Below are 18,828 nucleotides of genomic sequence, written 5' to 3' on the forward strand. Positions count from 1 at the left end.
TACAATGTATGTAAGAGTGGGTTATTCAAAAGTTGAAAAGACTGTCTAAATGTGTGTGTGTGTGTGTGTGTGTGTGTGTGTGTGTGTATTTTGGTGGAGGCAAAATTTTCATCATACTCCATTTAGGTCCCACCTCTGTGTTCAGTTTTGTATCCTTTTGTTTCACATGGCATTACTTACTGAGCCTTTTCCCTTACCATTAAAGACTTTGAAAATATGATTTTCTTTTGTTGCATTATATGCCATCATTACTTTGCTTAACCATTTTCCAGATGCTCATTTTCTTTTGAGGAAATCCAATAAAGTCCTTTTTAAATGGGAACCTTTTAACCATTTAGAATATTAGGTTACTAGAGCTTCAAAAGTACAATACCAATATGCTTCTTGTACATGTGGAGGTGGGGTGGTGGAAATAAAAGAACTCAGAGAGAAGTGAAAGGCAGCAAGATGTAGTCTTCTTATTAGACGGTAGAAATGTATTCCAAAGAATTTTTGCTCTGGCTTTCTGTGAGCTGGAATGTTCTGCTCCTATTAAAGGACTTGTGGAGTGTTAAGGTCTGTAGACGTGGCTGATTTGATTCATGGCAAGGTCACAGTAGCCTGTGTCTTCAACTTCCCAAGGACCTATGGGGAGCCATACTAAATCTTGGAAATGTCTGCACCAGACCTATGCCTTCTGGGTCCTACTAGCTATACCTTTGTGCTCCTAAAAAGGTAGTTAAAAGGTAATAAAGCAGAGCTCCACCTTCTGTAGCCTCAGTGGATTCGTTCTTCTGTACGTCACAGGCACTTTGTCCCTTTACATCTGGTGTATTCTATGATTCTTTCTCCCACAGGCTCAGTACAGGAGGTGGCTCAGCTCCAGCTCCAGATGCAGCAAGCACAAAAGGCACATGCTATGAGTGAAAACATGAACAAGGCTTTGCAAGTGAGTGTTGCCACTTGAAAGAGACTCCATGGGTAACTGAATTAGGCATTGGTTACATCACCTTTCTGAGCCGGCTTTCTCTATATAAAAGAGGTGGCTGGACCACCTCTCCAATCCAGCCCATGGGAGTTGTTCACAACCTCACCCACACATCTAGGTAGTCAGGCCCAGGTCTGTCCAACTGCAGAGCCAGGGCCCAGTCCCTTCCTTCACATGGCATATCCTTTCATCTCTGGAGGTGTCCCAGAGATAAGTTTATCTACAGGTGTGGGAAACCTACAAGTTACCTGCCATTCTCTCACATCCTCCTCCAGCACCCACTTAACGTTTTCCACTGGAGGAAGAGTTCCAGTATTGCCTCCACTGGAAAGAGGCATTTTTTGCCTTTTCACCACTGGCAGACTAAAGTGCAACACTTTCTTGGCAAACCAGTCTCCTCTGTCCTCTACTCTAGTAAGCCAATGTGTGCTGCCACCAGCTTCTCGGCTCAAGGGAGTCTTTTTGTGGAGGACAAAATGTAAGTCAGGGAGGAGTGAGAGAAGCTGTTTACATCTGTTTTCTCATTCATTTATTCATTTGTTCATTCAACTTACTTGAAACCCTGACATGTGCTACCTTTATATTTTTAATGTATGCCAAAAATGCATTTGAAGAAGCGTTTCTGCCTTCTATTGATCATTAAAATGAATTTTGAAGAATAAAATGACTGATTCCTTCTTATAAAAAATAATGAATATAACTTGCAATACTTTTGTGTTTTAGGAGGAAATAAAAGAACTAAAAGATGAAATTTCTCTCTATGAATCTGCTGCAAAACTAGGAATATTTCCAAGTGACTCAGAAGGAGAATTAAATATAGAACTCACTGAATCGTATGTGGATTTGGGTATTAAGAAAGTCAACCGGAAAAAATCCAAAGTTAAGAGGTATCTAGAAAATACTTTACTATAGAAGAATTCACATTAATAATATTGATGGTGCATAATAAAAGGGGTTCTTGAGTGCAGAACAGTATATTTTAGTAATTTCTAATGAAGTTGCAATGTCTGAAATCAAAATTAACAAAAACCTCAAGTATTAATATTGTACTGTCCCAATAGCAGTAGGGCACCTCAGTTTCAGTAAGGTAAAAATGATTTAGTTAAAATATGTAAGTTAAATTCTACGACTTAAATTATGTATGTTTTATTATTAAGGTTGGGGCATATTATTTTTATGATGTTAACACTGTGTGTTGGAAGTAGGCATTTATCAATGGTATATGAGAAACTGAGCATTAATTTTCCCTAGGAACCTTACTGTGACCTTATTTTTAAAATACGGACTCTGTCTTTTACACTTAACGCAGATATCTTAACACTGCTTAACACAGATATTTTTAGCAATCTCATGGAAGAGAGTGCTTCATCGTCCCTTCTAGGGACCAGCGTGGGTGGGGGGAGGAGTGGTCGTGGTAAAAGAGGGAGCACATTTAGATACCATTAAACACTTAAAAGATGAACGAAGGAAAGGACGTCTATTTTGAAGCGCTTGCTATTCGTAAGGGGCTATGCAAGGCTCTGGGAGTAGAGTACAAAAGATGAGATAGACATTCTCCCTTCCCACAGGGAGTTTATATTTTGTCTGATGGGGAAAAGGAGACACAGTTGTAAGCAACTAAGTACTGTGTGCTAAATGTAATGCTTGATGTACAAAGGGGCATTTATCCATTTGTTCTACTGGCCTGGGATGAAGATGAAAGATGAAAGAGATTGTATTCAGGCTAAGGAAAGCCTTTCTTGAATGCATTCTTTTTTTTTATTAATTTATTTTTAATTTATTTTTATTTTTTTTATCTTTTGGCCACACTGCGTGGCATGTGGGATCTTAGTTCCCTGACCAGGCATCGAACCCATGCCCCCTGCAGTGGAAGTGTGGGGTCCCAACCACTGGACCACCAGGGAAGTCCCCCTTGAATGCATTCTTGAATGAAACCACCACCATCTTGTTTATAGATTAAGACTGAGTTTGCCATCGTTAGTGTTTCTTGAAAGTATTTACTACCTGTTATGTTTCAGGTATCATGCAACTAAATACAAATGTTTACATCTCCTGAAAGGTTTGTTCCACAATAAGTTTTAGAACTTATGCTGTGATTCCATTTTCAAAACAGTAAAATGAGATTCAGTAAATTAAAATCTCAGTCAGGTGATGCTGTGGAACATGATGTTACATTAGTTGAGTAAGTTTCCATTTATCTGGAGGTCAGTCTTTAGGGACTCTCATCTCAACAGATCCCAACGACAATCTAGAAAGAAGCCAAGAAGCAAACAGCAGACCAAGATTATGTGATGTATTTATTAGGAGCAACCTTGGGGCTCTTATCCCAGGGCCATATTGACTTAGATTTGTTGGTACCCCATGAGTTACCTGATTTCCTAACTGACCACAGAGTAACTGGGTCAGGGAGTTGGGAGAGGTGCTGCCAGGGCTTCAGCCAGACAGCTATGCCTCAGCAAGCAGAGAACTACAGGAACCCACAGTGCCGGAGCTGCCGAGCACCGGGGTAAGCAGCTTTATACATCTAGGCCTGTTCTGATCCACATCAGAATGTCCACAGTCATGGTCCTGAGTTGTCGAAGAAAGCCTTCAGCTTTGGTTAGTTAATTAAAGCAAAAAGAGGATGAATGTGCTTTAAACAGATTTACATAAAAATTTAAAGTTAAAATGTAGTCATCTGGAAAATTTACTGCTGTGAATGCCTCATTTCCTGTTAATGCCAGATTAATTCTAAGGGGCTAGTGGAAAGAGCACGGTCTTTAGATCCAGATTTGTTTTGAATCATAGTTTTGCCATTTATTACTAACTTTATGACCTTGGGCACGTTTCTTGACTTTTCTGAGCCTGTTTTCTTATCAGGCTTTTTCTATCAGGTAGATTGTAGCATATCCCTTGGAGGATAAAACAAGGATTAAAATAGATAATGAATATAAAGGGCCTCATGTAATAAGTTCTGGCACATATTAGGCACTTAATCAGTGGTAGCTGTTACTATTTTATTTAAGAGATGCTTGGTTAAAATATACCATTGATCAGATTTTATATTAATCAACTTTTGATTGGACACATATTTTATAAAAAGTCCTTGATCCTCATTTAAATCTTGGGGAAAACGTGGGATCCACATTGTCATTTTAGAGTTAGGAAAACCAGAGCTCAAAGAGCTGAACTCCTTAGCCCAAGAAGACAGACCCTTAGCAGCAGAACCAGTACTTAAACCCAAAACTTGACTGTCATGTAAATCTGTTGGTTCTTATTTGCATGACAGTCAAACCTTTTTGCCTTAAACTTCATTCTTCTATATATATATATTTTTTTTTTTTTTTCTTTTTTAGAGGGTTAAAGATTTAGTTCCTGCCAAAAAAGATTTCTCTCTAACTTATTACTTTAATTTGTGCCATAATTAGCCTGGGAATTGGGTAAATAATACATGTATATGTGTATAGGTTTGTCTTTCCAAGTAGACTTACTCCATCATGATGTTTACTAAAATGTATTTACTTCTTTGCCCTTTCTATTTAATTAGTACTTATAACCCAAATCCCACAGTAGTTTAAAGCACATTCCTATAGATAATAAACTTGAGATATCACATTGCTATCATACCGAAAGGAATGCCAGCTGCATTCAACCAAGAAAGTGGGGAATAACTAAAGCAGGTGGGTAGTCACTGAGGCTCAGTAAGGAGATGTTCAATGAAGTGCAGGATAAGTGAGAAAGATTAGCTTATAGTCATCCCTCCCACCAGCACTTTAATGGATAAGAATTAAGCTTTGAGGGAAAAGTAAAAATATTTATTCTTAGTTCAAAGTGAGAGGAGATATAGGAGAGATTAGATTTGTACCTTTCCTCTGCTGGATTGTGATTCTTAGAACAAAAGGAAGCGGCACTTTCCCAGTGTTGAGAATTTTAGTTCTTTGTTGACTTGAGCTGCTTTCAAATCACTGACCCAAATATTAGCGGCTCCAAGTTTTCACTCCCGACTACCACCTCCCTCAAGCTACTGCCTAGTAAACTTTAAGGGTTTAGCCTCAGTGTTCTATTTCACGTTCATGGAATTTGAGTAGCTAAATCTTCATGCAGCCTGCAGACAGCTTCCCCTCTCCCTTATTGTAGTTGGCTGCGAAGCTCAACTAATAAACATTTAACAAGTGGAATGCCTTTTCCCTAGGTCTTCTCAGCAGGCTTCATAAGGGACTACAGTTTATTTGGATTGAGGGGAACCAACCTTCGCAGGGCTCACTAGTGAGCCTAATATAGGGCTGGTCACCACTGCTGACTTTTCCCTTTTGGGAAAGAAAAGAAAATTATTTTAGCAAGCACTCTCCCTGCTCTGACTTGGCCCCCTCTAGGAGTACATGATGTGCTATTTCAGTGGTCAACGTTCAGTAAGAAAAGAAGTTAGGGATGCATAATTTGTTAATTGCTGAAAGTTAGTTCATGTCTTGCAGCACAGGAAGAGGCATTGCAATATGTTTTATATTTCTTATATAATTATATTTATGTCTTACATTTCTATATAAATAGAAGTGGTTTAAGTTGGCGATCTACACATACAGATATATTTACACTATATGTATTACACATACAAAAGTTGTGTATATTGATAAATATGTAGTATATCGCCAGGATCTCTTTTTGTAATATTCCAAAAAGCCTAATATTTTGTTCATCCTCTCTCTCTCTCTGTATACATGTGTGTATAATACACACAATATACATATATATGTATGTGTGTATATATATATATATTTTTTAACATTTCATTGGAAATCATCTAAAACTGAAAAACAGGAAAAAATATGTTAATTCAGGTACTATTCTTTCATTTTTTTAGAAAGACTTTAGTTTTTTCTTTCTTTCTTTATTTAGCAAACTGACTTTATTTAATAATGTGCCAGAAGTGTTAAAAATATATATAGCACTTTAGGTCTGTGGTTTCTAGTTCAGATTTTTTTTTTTAAACGTCTTTACTGGAGTATAGTTGCTTCACAGTGGTGTGCTAGTTTCTGCTCTATAACAAGGTGAATCAGCTATACATACACATATATCCCCATATCTCCTCCCTCTTGCGTCTCCCTCCCACCCTCCTTATCCCACCCCTCTAGGTGGTCACAAAGCACCGAGCTGATCTCCCTGTGCTATGCGGCTGCTTCCCACTAGCTGTTTTCCATTTGGTAGTGTATATATGTCCATGCCACTCTCTCACTTCGTCCCAGCTTACCCTTCCCACTCCCCCTGTCCTCAAGTCCATTCTCTACATCTGCGTCTTTATTCCTGTCCTGCCCCTAGGTTCTTCAGAGCCATTTTTTTTTTTTTGATTCCCTATATATGTGTTAGCATACGGTATTTGTTTTTCTCTTTCTGACTTACTTCACTCTTTATGACAGACTCTAGGTCCATCCACCTCACTACAAATAACTCAATTTCGTAGAAAGACTTTAGTTTTTTAGAACATTTTTAGATTTACAGAAAAATTAATATAGTACAAAGAATTCCCCTATACTGTGCACCCATTTTTCCCTGTTAACATCTTACAACAGCATGGTATCTTTGCTACAACTAATGAACTAATATTGATGGATTATTATTAACTAATGTCCATAGTTTATTTAGACGTCCTTAGTTTTTACCTCATGTTCTTTTTCTGTTCTGGGATTGCACCAGAATACCTCCTTACATTTTGGAGTCATTTTTCCTTAGGTTTCTCCTGACTTTCCTTGTTTTTGATGACCTTGACAGTTTGAGAAATACTGGGCAAGCATTTTGTAGGAAGGAAGATCCTCTTGGAATTTGATGTTTTTCTCATGGGTGGAACCAGATGAGGTTCCATTTTCATCACATCACTTTAAGGGTACATACTATCAGTTGTTTATTTCTTTTTAAAAGTAACTTTCTCCTTTATTATGGAAAAATTAGGAAATACGGATTAAAAGCACCCATAATCTTACTTCACCCCCCATGAAGAAAACCACTATTAGCATTTTGGTATTAACTTCCACATTATCTGTTTTGTAGGTTTCTAAAGGATAAAATGCCATTGAATATACTACTTTATAATGTGTCTTTTAACTTAGTACGTTCTGAAATCTTTAGATGTCAGTAAATGTTGTAAATACTTACTAGTGGATATGTGGATGAATGAACTATGTTTTAGTTAGTAATACACTATTTAAAATTTTTTTAAACTGTAAGTAATGCAGTATTATAAGCATACTTGTTGTCGAGTCTTTATTCATGTCTTTGGTTATTTCCTTAAGATGTGGGTGAATATTCTTGTTAAAGAGTATGCATGTTTGAGGCTTTTGATACAAGTGTTGTCAATCAACCCTGTAGTTTGCATTATTACCCACATCGTGTGATGGTACCTATTTCTCTGTACCCTATCCATTGCTGAGGGTTATCACTTTTCCTGTTTAAAAATTTTATAAAGTTGGATCCATCACTTTTTTCCCTTATGATTTCTTGATGGTGTTTCTCTAGTACTTTTTATAGTTTTATTTTACCTTTTAAAACTTTTAAAATTGTGAAATATAACACATAAAGAAGAGTGTATGAAACATGAGTATATAGCTTAATGCATGATTTTAAAGTGAATTCCCATGGAACTACCACCGAGGCCAAGAAATAAACATTGTCAGCAGCTGCCTATATTCCTCTTTCCAGTCATAACCTTGAGGTTACTACTATCTTAACTGTTACGGTAATTATTTTCTGGCTTTTTGTTCTTTTAAGACCTAATTATCCATGCCTAAACACTATAGATTAGGTTTGCCTTTATTTAGAGGGAACTCATACATTAGGTGGTTTTTCTTTTTCCTTTTCTTCTACAGCTTTATTGAGATATACAGTTGACCCTTGAGCAACATGGGTTTGAACTGCAGGGGTCCACTTATACGTGGATTTTTTTCAATAGATATGGTACGTGTATTTTTATTTTACAAGTGGTGGGGGAGATCGGTGCCCCCAACCCTCCACATTGTTCAAGGGTTAACTATACTTCAAATACCATAAAATTCACCCATTTGAAGTGTACACAGTTCAATGTGTTTAGTATACCCAGAGTTGTCCATCTATCACCACAACCTAATTTTAAAACATTTCAATATCCCTCACAAGAAACCCAGTACTTTTTACCAGTCATTCCCCATTATCCTGTCCTCACAGCTCAGGCAAACACTAATCTACTTTCTACCTCTATGGATTTACCTGTTCTGTACATTTCACTTAAATGGATTCATATAATATGTGGTCTTTTGTGATTGGCTTCTTTCACTTAGCTCATAATGCTTTCAAGGTTCATCCATGTTGTAGCATGTATCGGTACTTTAACCCATTTTATAGCCAAATAATACTCCATTGTATGAATTTACCACATTTTGCTTATTTATTCATCAGCTGATGGACATTTATTTGCATTGTTTCTATGTTTCTACTTTTTGGCTATTATGAATAATGCTGCAAATTTTTGAGTGGACATATGTTTTCAAACTCTATGTTTAGCATTTTGAAAAATGGTCAAACAGTTCAAAGTGGCTGCACCATTTTACATTGTCACTGGCAATGAATGAAGGTTTCAATTTTTTCATATCCTTATCAGCACTTGGTATTTTCCATTTAAATTATAGTTTCTTCGTGGGTATGGAATGGTTTCTCATCATGGTGATTTGCTAATGATGTGGTTTTTACTTAATGGCTAATTATGTTGAACATCTTTTCATGTGTTTATTGGCCATTGTATATTTTCTTTGGGGAAATGTCTATTCACATCTTTTGCCCATTTTAAAATTGGGTTGTCTTTTTATTATTTAGTTTTAAGAGCTCTTTATATATTCCAAGTTTAAGTTCCTTGTCAGATATATGGTTTGGATATATTTTCTCCTGTTCAGTGGGTTGTCTTTTCACTTTCTTGATAGAATCTTTTGAAGCACAAAAGTCTTTAATTTTATAAAGTCCAACTTACGTATTTTTTCTTTGGTTGCTTGTGCTTTTGGTATCTAAGAAACCATTTTCTAATCCAGGGTTCTGAAGATTTATACCTATGTTATCTTATAAGAGTTTTATCTCTTACATTAAGTCTTGAGATCCATTTTGAATTAATTTTTGCATATGATATGAGATAGGGTTCTAACTTCATTCTTTTGTATGTGGATAGCCAGTTGTTTCATACCATTTGTTGAAAAGACTATTCTCCATTAAATTGTTTCGGCATCCTTGTCGAAAATCTATTGACTGTGAATGTGAGGGTTTATTTCTGGCCTCTCAGTTTTATTCCAGTGATCTATATGTCCTTAGGCTAGTACCACACTGCCTATAGATTGCTATATCTTTGTAGTAACTTTTGACATTGGAAAGTGTGGGTCTTCCAACTTTGTTTTCCTTTTTCAAGATTTCTTTGGCTAATCTGGGTCTCTTGCCTTTCCCTATGAATTTTAGGATCAATTTGTCAATTTCTGCAAAGAAACCAGCTGAGCTTTTGATAGGGGTTGCAGGGAATCTGTAGAACAATATTGTGTTCTGATCCCTGAACATGGGATGTTTTCCCATTTATTTAGGTCTTCTTTTATTTCTTTCAGTGTGCCAGTCATCTACTTTTATAATTTTGTGCTTTTCAGTGTACTAGTCATATGTCTTTGTTAAGTTTGCTCCAAAGTATTTTATTCTCTTGCCTATTCTTTTTGCTGGATTGTTTTCTTAATTTTATTTTCAGGAGGTTCACTGCTAGTGTGTAGAAATACAATTGATTTTGTATATTGGTCTTGTATCCTGCCACATTGCTGAACTTGTTAATTAGTTCAAATAGTTTTTTAGTGGATTCCTTAGGATCTTTTATATTCAAGATCATGTCATCTGAAAATAGAGATAGTTTTACTTCTTTCTTTCCAATCTGGATGCCTTTCACTTCTTTTTCTTGACTGATTGCTCTAGCTAGAATCTCTAGTACAATGTTGAATAGAAGTGGCAAGAGCAGACATCCTTGTCTTGCTCCTGATTTTACAAGGAAGTATTCAGTCATTCTCCATTAAGCATGAATTCTGGCTGTTAGTTTTTCATAGATATAGGTTCTTTAGATTTTTTTCACCAAAATTTTGTTTGTGAAACTTATGTTGTAGCTTGTAGCTGTAGCTCATTCATTTATATATGTAAATATATGTGTGTGTGTGTAACTTTATTTGTATGAATAATCCACAGTTTATTTTCCATCCTACTGTCCATAGAGTCTTAATGTTATTTTCTGGTACAATGTGCATACATTTCTGTTGGGTATATAATATGAAGTGAAATTGCTTGTAGTACTTGTGTTTCAACTTTAATAGGTAATGCCAAGCTGTTTTCTAAAGTAGTTGTGCCAGTTTACATCCCCACTGGAAGTGTATGAAAGTTTTCATTGCTCTGTCTTCTTGCTATTACTTGTTACTGTCAGTCTTTTAGTTTTAGCCACTTAATGTGTAGTGATATTTTATTGTGGTCTTTATTTGCATTCTCCCAGATTATTAATGAGATTGCACTCCATTAAAAAAATATGCCTATTGTGTTTATTGGTGGCTTGTGTGTGGTGTGTGTGTGTGTGTATGTGTGTGTGTGAAGAAGGACTTGTTCATGTCCCTTCTCAGTTTTTACATGATTTTTTGTGTGTGCATGTGTTCTGTTGATTTATAGGCGTTTTTGTTGAAAACTGTTCTAGATAAGAGCTCTTTGATGTTATGTGTGTTGCAAATATCTCCTCTCACTCACTTCTTCTCTGTCTCCCCTCTGGCTTGCCTTTTTAACCTTTTAATGTATCTCTTGATGAATGGAAGTTTTTAAACTTTAGTCAGATTTATCCATCTTCATGGTTAGTGCTTTTATAGTCCCTTTAAGAAACCTTTCCTTACTTCAGGATCATGAAGCTATTCTCTTATGCTGCCTTCTAAAAGCTTTATTGCTTTGCCTTATACTTTAGTTTTACCATCTATCTGGAATTGCTGTTCTTATTAGGGTTTTTCTGATTATTCTTGCTCGTTTACACTTCCAAATGAACTTTATATTTAACTTGTTCTGTTCCAGGAAAAAAATCCTGATAATATTTTTACTAGGATCACCTTAAGTATATAAACCCAGGGAGAATTGATATCTTTATGATGTTGAATTTACTTAAGAATATAACATGTCTTTTCATTTGCTTAAATCTATTTTTGTCTTTCAAGTGTGTTTTGAAGTTTTTCACATTTAGGTTTTGCACAGTTCTTGTTAAATTGATGCTAGGTATTTTATTTTGCAATAGTGAATGGCATGTTCTTTTCCATTATTTCTTCTGAGTGTTGTTTGTATATATTATTTCTATATTGTGTGTTATAACCTGTTGCCTTCTAATTCTCTTATTGTTTGTAATAGTTTTTCCATTAGATTTGAAGTTTTTTAGATATAATTATATCATCTGCTAATGGAGATAATTTTACCTCTTCCTTTCCACTTATGCTCCAAATTGCTTTCTTTTTATGGTTACATTAGAGTTCCTCTAATTTATTTTATTTAAATAGCAATAGCAATAGTATAAATGTTCTTTTCCAAAGTGGTCGTACCATTTTGCATTCCCAGAAGCAAAGTCTGAGAGTTTCAGTTGTTCTGTGCCATTGTTAAATCTTGATAGCCAATCTTTTAAAATTTGAGCACTTCTAGTTTGTGTGTAGTGATATCTCATTGTGGTTTTAACTTGTATTTCCCTAATGGCTAATAAAGTTAAACATCTTTTGATATGCCTCACTTTCCTTTTTACTTGTTGTGCTTAATTATCATTTGTATATGTTGTTTGGTCTTTATATATTTCAGGTTACAAGCCCTTTGTCTGATATGTGTTGTGAATATTTTCCTCCACTCTCTGGTTTATCTTACCATTTTCTTAACGGTATCTTTTGAAGAGCAAAAATTTAAGTTTTTATGAATTCAGATTTATCAGTTGTCTCATTTATAGTTCATGGTTTTTGTGTATTATTGTAACTCAATGTTACAAAAATTTTCTGTTATGATTTTAGAAATTCGATCGTTTTAGCTCTTATATTTACATTTATGATCCATTATGAGTTAATTTTTTAGTATGGTGTGAGGGAAGGATTGATGTTTATTTTTTTCATTCCAGTATCCAATTGATCTAATCCCATTTGTCAGAAAAGCTTTTCTTTCCCAATTGAATTGCCTTGGTATCTTTGTTGATAATCAGTTGACCATGTTTGTGGGTCTATTTCTGTATTCTCCATTCTGTTCCAGTGATCTTTTCAGTGATGACAGTCTTGATACTGTAGCTTTATAGTTTTGAAATGGGTTGGACACATCCTTCAACTTTGTTGTTTTCAAAATTGTTTTGGCTATTCTAAGTTCTTTGCATTTCAAAATAAATTTTATGATTAGCTTGTCAACTTCTACAAAAAATGTCCTCTGGAATTTTAATTTGAAACGTGTTGAATCTATAGATCAATTTTCAGAGAATTGACATCTTAAGATATTGCTATTTGTCAATTATACCTTGATAAAGCTGGGGGAATTAAAGAAATTGAGTTTTCCAATTTCTGAACATGCATGCTATACTTCTCTATTTAGGCCTTCTTCAATTTCTCTCAGTAATGTTTAGTAGTTTTCAGTGTAGAGATCCCTTCGGTAGATATCATTTCCCTTTAGCTGAAGAATCTCCTCTGGCATTTCTTCCAGAGCATGTCTGTTGGCAACAAATTCTTAGTTTCCTTATATGAAAATGCCCTTATATTTGCTGATTATAGAATTCTGGGTCAACTGTTCTTTTATTTCAGCGCTTTAAAGATATGCTCTTCCACTGTCTCTGGCCTCGTTGGTTTCTGAAGAGAAATCTATTGTTATTTGAGTCATTGTTTCTGTATGTAATATGTAGCTTTTCTCCTGCTGTTTTCAAAAAAGATTTTTTTTCAGTTTTCAGCACTTTGATTACAATGTGTCTAAGTGTACTTTTCTTTTAGTTTATTTCATTTGGGGTTCACTGAGCTTCTTGAAAATGTAAATTTATTATGTCTTTTACCAAATTTGTGAAAATGTTGAATATTTTCTTCGAATATTTCTTCGAATATTTTTTCTGCCCCATCTCTTTCTCCTCTCCTTCTGGTTCTCCAATTATACATAATGTTAAATCTTTTTATATTGTCCCACAGTTCCCTGAGACACTGTTCATTTTTTTTTTTCTGTTTTCATGTTAGATGATTGCTGTTGAACTATTTTCAAGTCCACTCATTCTTTCCCCTGTCATTTCTATTCTATTGAGCCTGTCCAGGCAGGTGTTTTTTTGTTTTTTTTATTTAACTTTTAGATATTGTATTTTTCAATGATAAATTTTCCATTTGGTTCTTCTAAAGTTTTTATTTCTCTGTTGAGAATCCCTATCTTTTCATTCATTTCAAATATGTTTCCTTTACTCGTAAAGCATAGCTATTAGCTGCTTTAAATTTTTAAAACCCTTTGTGATAGTTCCAGCATTTGGGCTTTCCTTGTTAGTTTTATGTTGAGTAATTTTAGATTGTATAGTAGACATTGTGATTTTTATGTTGTATAGAGACTTGTATGGGTGTTTCAAATCTTAGTTCATTTTTCCAAGCCTTTGCCACATTGGTTTGAATCTGTTCTGTGTATGCACCTCTCAAGGGTTAGTCAGGGTGAGACTTGTGTGTGTGGTTCAAATTTCAGTTAAATTCTCCAAATCTTTGCTGGTTTGAGGGTCTGTTCTATGCATGCTTACACTGAGGCTTGTTTATACACAGAATCCAGAATACCTTTCTCTGGTCCTCTCCTCCCCAGGAATCTTCCTGCACTCTCTCTTTATCATTGGTTTTAGCAATTTGATGTTGATGTAGCTTATGGTGGTTTTCTTCATGTTTTTTGTGCTTGAGATTTATTGAGCTTCTAGACTTTATGGGGTTTTAATTTTCAGGTAATAGAAAAATTTTAGTTATTATATTTTCAAATATTTTTTCTGTCCCCTCCCCACTCTTCTTCTGGGACTTAACTATAGTTAGGTTAGAAAACTTAATATGCTCTATGTGCTTCTGGTCTTCTTCCTCTGTGTGTTTAAATTTGCTGTGTCTTTATGTCCGTGGATCTTTACTTCTGCCATATTAAATATGCTGTTAATCTCATTCAGTATGTATATTTTTTCAGATGTTTTAATTTTTTGTCTCTAAGTCCAATCTGGGGCATAAAATCTACTATTTCTCTCCTCATTGTTTTCATGTTTTTTTCTCTACCTTCTTGAACATATGGAATATACTTAATTGTACTACCTGTGTCATTCGGGTCAGTTTCTCCTGGTTATGGTTTGTATTTTCTTTCCTGCTTTATTTGTATGCATGGTAAATTTTGATTGGATGCTGGACATTTTGAATTTTATGCTTTAGATTTTGGACTTTATTGTATTTTAAAAAATATTGTTATCCTTTTTCTGTGACACACTTAAGTTACCTGGAATTCACTTGATCCTTTCAAGACTTCTTTGTAGGCTTTGTTAGATCAGATTTAGAGCAGCCTTTAATCTGGGGCTAATTTGCCCTTATTACTAAGGCACTCTTTGATGCTCTGTGAATTAGGAAGTCTTTCCACTATGGTTCATTTTCCTGTGGTTTTTTTCCCTGGCCTTGAGGTCATTTTCTCACATGCATCCACAGATCTCCAGAGCTCTCTTTCTGTGTAGCTACCTCTCCCACAGTATTTCTCTCCTCAGATTCTAGGTATTTTGGTTTCCCATACTGAATTCTGCAACTCGGTGAGATTGCTGGGCTCTGGGTTTCTTCTTTCTGTGCTACAGGCTGGAAATTCTCCAGGCAGAAAACTGTAGCAATTATAGGGCTTACCTTGTTTGTTTTCCTTTTTTCAGGGATCACTCTGCTGTGCTGCATGTTGTCTAATGATTGAACACCACCATTTCGTATATTTTATTTGGTTTTCTAGTTTTTTTAAGACAGGAGGATAAATCCGTTCCTTTTAATCCATTATGGTGAGGAACAGAAATACTCATTCCAATTTTTGAATGTATTGACAAACTAAAGCGTGGATTAAATTAGCATGGCATTTATTTTTGTTATTTTTTCTTTTCAGTTGCTCAGATATCCACCTAGACTTGTGTTTTAGTAGAAGAGATACAGGAATTGTTGGTTAGGATGACTAGTGTTTTACTCTTCATTTCGTCCTTTATTTTCACTTTGTTTCGCTTAGAGTAATGAAGGACATGTATATATAGCATGCAATTTACCAAAAATAAAAATGCATGCCATACTGAAGTTTGTATGGTTGAACTTTCAGTGAGGCAGCAGGACTAAGCTTAAGAAGGGTCTTCCTGTGAATGAACTTATTTCTGTATATGGGGATGTGTCAAAGGCAATATCCTGTGTATGACAAAACTTAAAATTGTTTTTGAAATACCAGTATATAGTTGTATGGGTTACAAAACATGGTTACCACTGCAGCTAGTTGCTTTTAAGGAATAGCCGTGCTTGATTTGTTACTTGATTTAACCTTAAATATGATAATTTTTCCGTTAGCATTGTACAGCAGGAAGACCCAGCTGAAGAGCTTTCCAAAGATGAGGTCATTCTGAAGCTGAAAGCAGAGGTGCAGCGTTTGCTGGGTAGCAACTCCGTGAAGCGTCATCTGGTGTCTCAGTTACAAAACGATCTCAAAGACAGTCATAAGAAAATCGAAGATCTCCAAGTGGAGAAGGATGAAAAAAGCATCGAGGTAGAGTTTATAAAGCTAAAATGCCGTTTTTCAAGACTTAATAAAGAAAACGCTTACAGTTTTCACATTTAAATTGAACTTTTATCTTTCAGGGATTCATTTGACTTTTTTTTTTTTTTAAGGCAGAATGTTTTATTTATTTATTTATTTTACAAATGACTTTTATTTTATTTTATTTTTGGTCGCGCCACTCAGCCTATGGGATCTTAGTTCCCCGACCAGGAATCGAACCTGCGACCCCTGCAGTGGTAGCTCGGAGTCCTAACCACCGGACCGCCAGGGGATTCCCCATTTGACTTTTTTTATAAGTAAAGTTTAAAGAAAGAAATGCCACTTAAAGGAATATACCTTCTGGTTACTCTTGGCACCTAGTAAATGAGATGCCAATTAGGTAAAATTCCTTAACCACAAATCCAAGGACGCAGTCTACGTAACAAGGTGCCTGCATTTCCTCAAGATTGGCTTGTACCAACAGTGCTTTAAAATCTAGTTAAATTCTCCACAGTGAAATCCTCTAGCATTTTGTCTGAGATTTCTCTGGCCCCTGTTCTTAAAATAATAGTCATTCTATATTAAAAACAAATTAATTCTATGGTGGTGGTGTTACAGGTGGGAAAGGTGTGGAATCAGGTATGTCAGAGTCCTTGAAATCCACCTTTATATCCTTCAGTTAGCATCCTTGTTTTACAGATGAGGAAAATGAAGCTGGAGGAATTTGTGACCCTTCTGAGGTGAGAGTCAGTCTTTGGGCAAATTGAAACTAAAATACTGGACTAATTAATAGGTCAAGGTTATTTCTCCAAGATAGTGCTGTCAGAGATCTTTAGGGTTGCCCTCCTTCAACAGCTGCCTTTTTCACCCTTCCCTATTTCTAAATCCCAACACATTTCTATTCCCAGTAGAAAGTAATACATGAAAGACCTAGAAACAAAGAGGAAAGGGAAGGAGAAAAATGAATGTAGGTAGTGTATTCCTTTTTCTCCTGGATGGAAATGATATTTTACTTCCTACTTTGGTACTGTTTTATCTCCTGATCCTTAAACTAGGAGTTGTATTCATTAAAACAGTCCTATTAAAGCAAAGTGTGCAAGATGTTCTCTGGTGTTTATTATTATGGAATTTTAATCGTGCCTAGTTTGCTTTCCAGAAATAATAGTGTGTTTTCACTGTGAAAGCCCTGCCCGGTTTGGTTCTTTCTTCCGAGTAACTACATTTGATGAGCACATTGATTTCATTGTTAATAACCAAAGGAGAAATGGGAGAATGTGCTTTCCCCCAGCACATTTAACATCTTTAAATCAAGCTGTTTGAGCTTTTTCCATATGTTTCTTATAAAGGATGGGAATGAAAACTTGCGTTAGATTAGAATTGATTAGTTTAATAAGCATTTTGGTGAGAGTGTGCTAAGAGTAGGAACCTGATTTTGAGTCTGAACCTTAGCTTAGGTATCTTGGTGCTTTCTTTGTTCTATGTTGAAATCACTAGTGGCATTTGCTGTACAGATACACTTTCACATGTGTGGCAATTGCTGGTGGCTATTCCTTGTGTTGTTTTTAGCCTTTCCCTTTGCCTCCATACTCTGTAGTCTGTTTCATCAGTGGATCAAAGGGAACTATCTCATCTTTGAATACTCTTTTTGCCCAGCTAGCCTTTTGCCATAGTGATTTCTCAGCAGTCTACATTTGGTTTTTCTTAAAGTGTGACTTCAGCCCTTGCTGGTTATGGCTGTTCAGCCTCACCTTACTATATAGGAATCTCTTGGGAGTATTGTCTTGATAATTCTCTACGTGTTTGCTCAGTAGATATTTGCTGAATTACTACACATATTGACCCACTTCCTAGGTGGGGAAGAGGGAGAGGAAGTAGTAATTTAATCAACAGGTGGTCTTGAAATAAGCACTCAAGTTCACAGTCATCTAATTAGCAAATGGCCACCATCAAACTTGGCCTTTGCCTCCTGTTTCCCACATCTTTTCTAATGGAGCTTTCTATTTAGTCTGTAAAGTCAGAAAGCAGGGTTGGGGGTGTATGTGGAGGAAAAGCAAATCATTCAGTTTAAGCTTTTTTTTTTTTTTTTTTTTTTTTAAGCTACTCCGTGCAAGGTCTCGTGGGATTCAGTGATGAAAGAAACAATGGCCAAAAAAAAAAAAAAGAAGAAACAATGGCCATTCCATGAAGGAACTTAGAATCTAGAACCTCACTATCCAATGGAAATATAATGATGCCACATAGTAATTTAAAATATCTAGTAGTCCCATTAAAATAGGTGAAATTGATTTTAATAATATATTTTATTTAACCTAGTATATACAAAATATTATCTTCTCAATATGTGATCAGTATAAAATTATTAATGAGATGGTTTATATATTTTTTGCGTGTGCTAAGTCCTTGAAATCTGGCACATATTTTCTCCTTATCGCACATTTCTATTTGGACAAGTCACATTTCAAGTACCCAACAACCATGTGTGCTTAATGGCTACCACAGTCAGTACTACAGATCTGTAAGGAGATGGACATGTTATAACTTTGTGTAAAAAGAATTATGCTGATTACAAAGTGCTATTGAGAAGGCATAACTAACTGGGCGTGGGGGTGTGGGTGAGGTGGTAAGGTAGCCCTAGTGAAGTCTGTGAGGAGGGAACATTTGACCTCTGTCCTGAAGGATAAATCCAGGCGGGAAGGTGGAAAGGGATATTTTGGCCTTGAGCAGAAGTATGTAAAAAGATGGAGCAAATAAGCTAGAAGTTTATATTATATAAACTCAGTCTTTCTGAAATCTTTAATGAGGCAAAAATCATTCAGTGTCTCAATATCGATTTTTAGAAAGAATGATCATAGCTAGCATCAAATCCCGAGCTTAATGAAATGATGCTGAACTTCTTTGCTTGCTACAGGGATGTTAAGAGAAAGAACACATTAATTTAAACTTCCCTGGATGCCTTTTTAAAGAGAACTAGGCCATCAAAATCCTAAAGCCTTTCTATGTATTAAGAAGGGCAGCAAACTTACTTACTATGTAATCTTATTTGGCATGATTCTTTCATAAATGTTTTAAAGGTATTGATGTATTTATTGCTTTATACATACCTTATAGTACATATTATATCCGTTTCTATCCATCTTATATAAAAC

General features: G+C 35.5%; 1 protein-coding gene across 1 annotated transcript in view; it reads left to right on the forward strand.

The window, feature by feature from the left end:
* CEP152 (centrosomal protein 152) overlaps positions 1–18,828 on the forward strand; it is a 98,803-nt gene that overhangs the window by 39,269 nt on the left and 40,706 nt on the right. The window contains exons 10-13 of the mRNA XM_061182159.1: positions 837–928; positions 1,691–1,854; positions 15,496–15,696; position 16,331. Of these exons, the coding sequence (XP_061038142.1) occupies positions 837–928; positions 1,691–1,854; positions 15,496–15,696; position 16,331 (458 nt within the window). The remainder of the gene's footprint in view (positions 1–836; positions 929–1,690; positions 1,855–15,495; positions 15,697–16,330; positions 16,332–18,828) is intronic.

This window comes from Eubalaena glacialis, chromosome 2 (assembly GCF_028564815.1).
Source record: "Eubalaena glacialis isolate mEubGla1 chromosome 2, mEubGla1.1.hap2.+ XY, whole genome shotgun sequence".
In the NCBI taxonomy this organism is placed as follows: Eukaryota; Metazoa; Chordata; class Mammalia; order Artiodactyla; family Balaenidae; genus Eubalaena; species Eubalaena glacialis.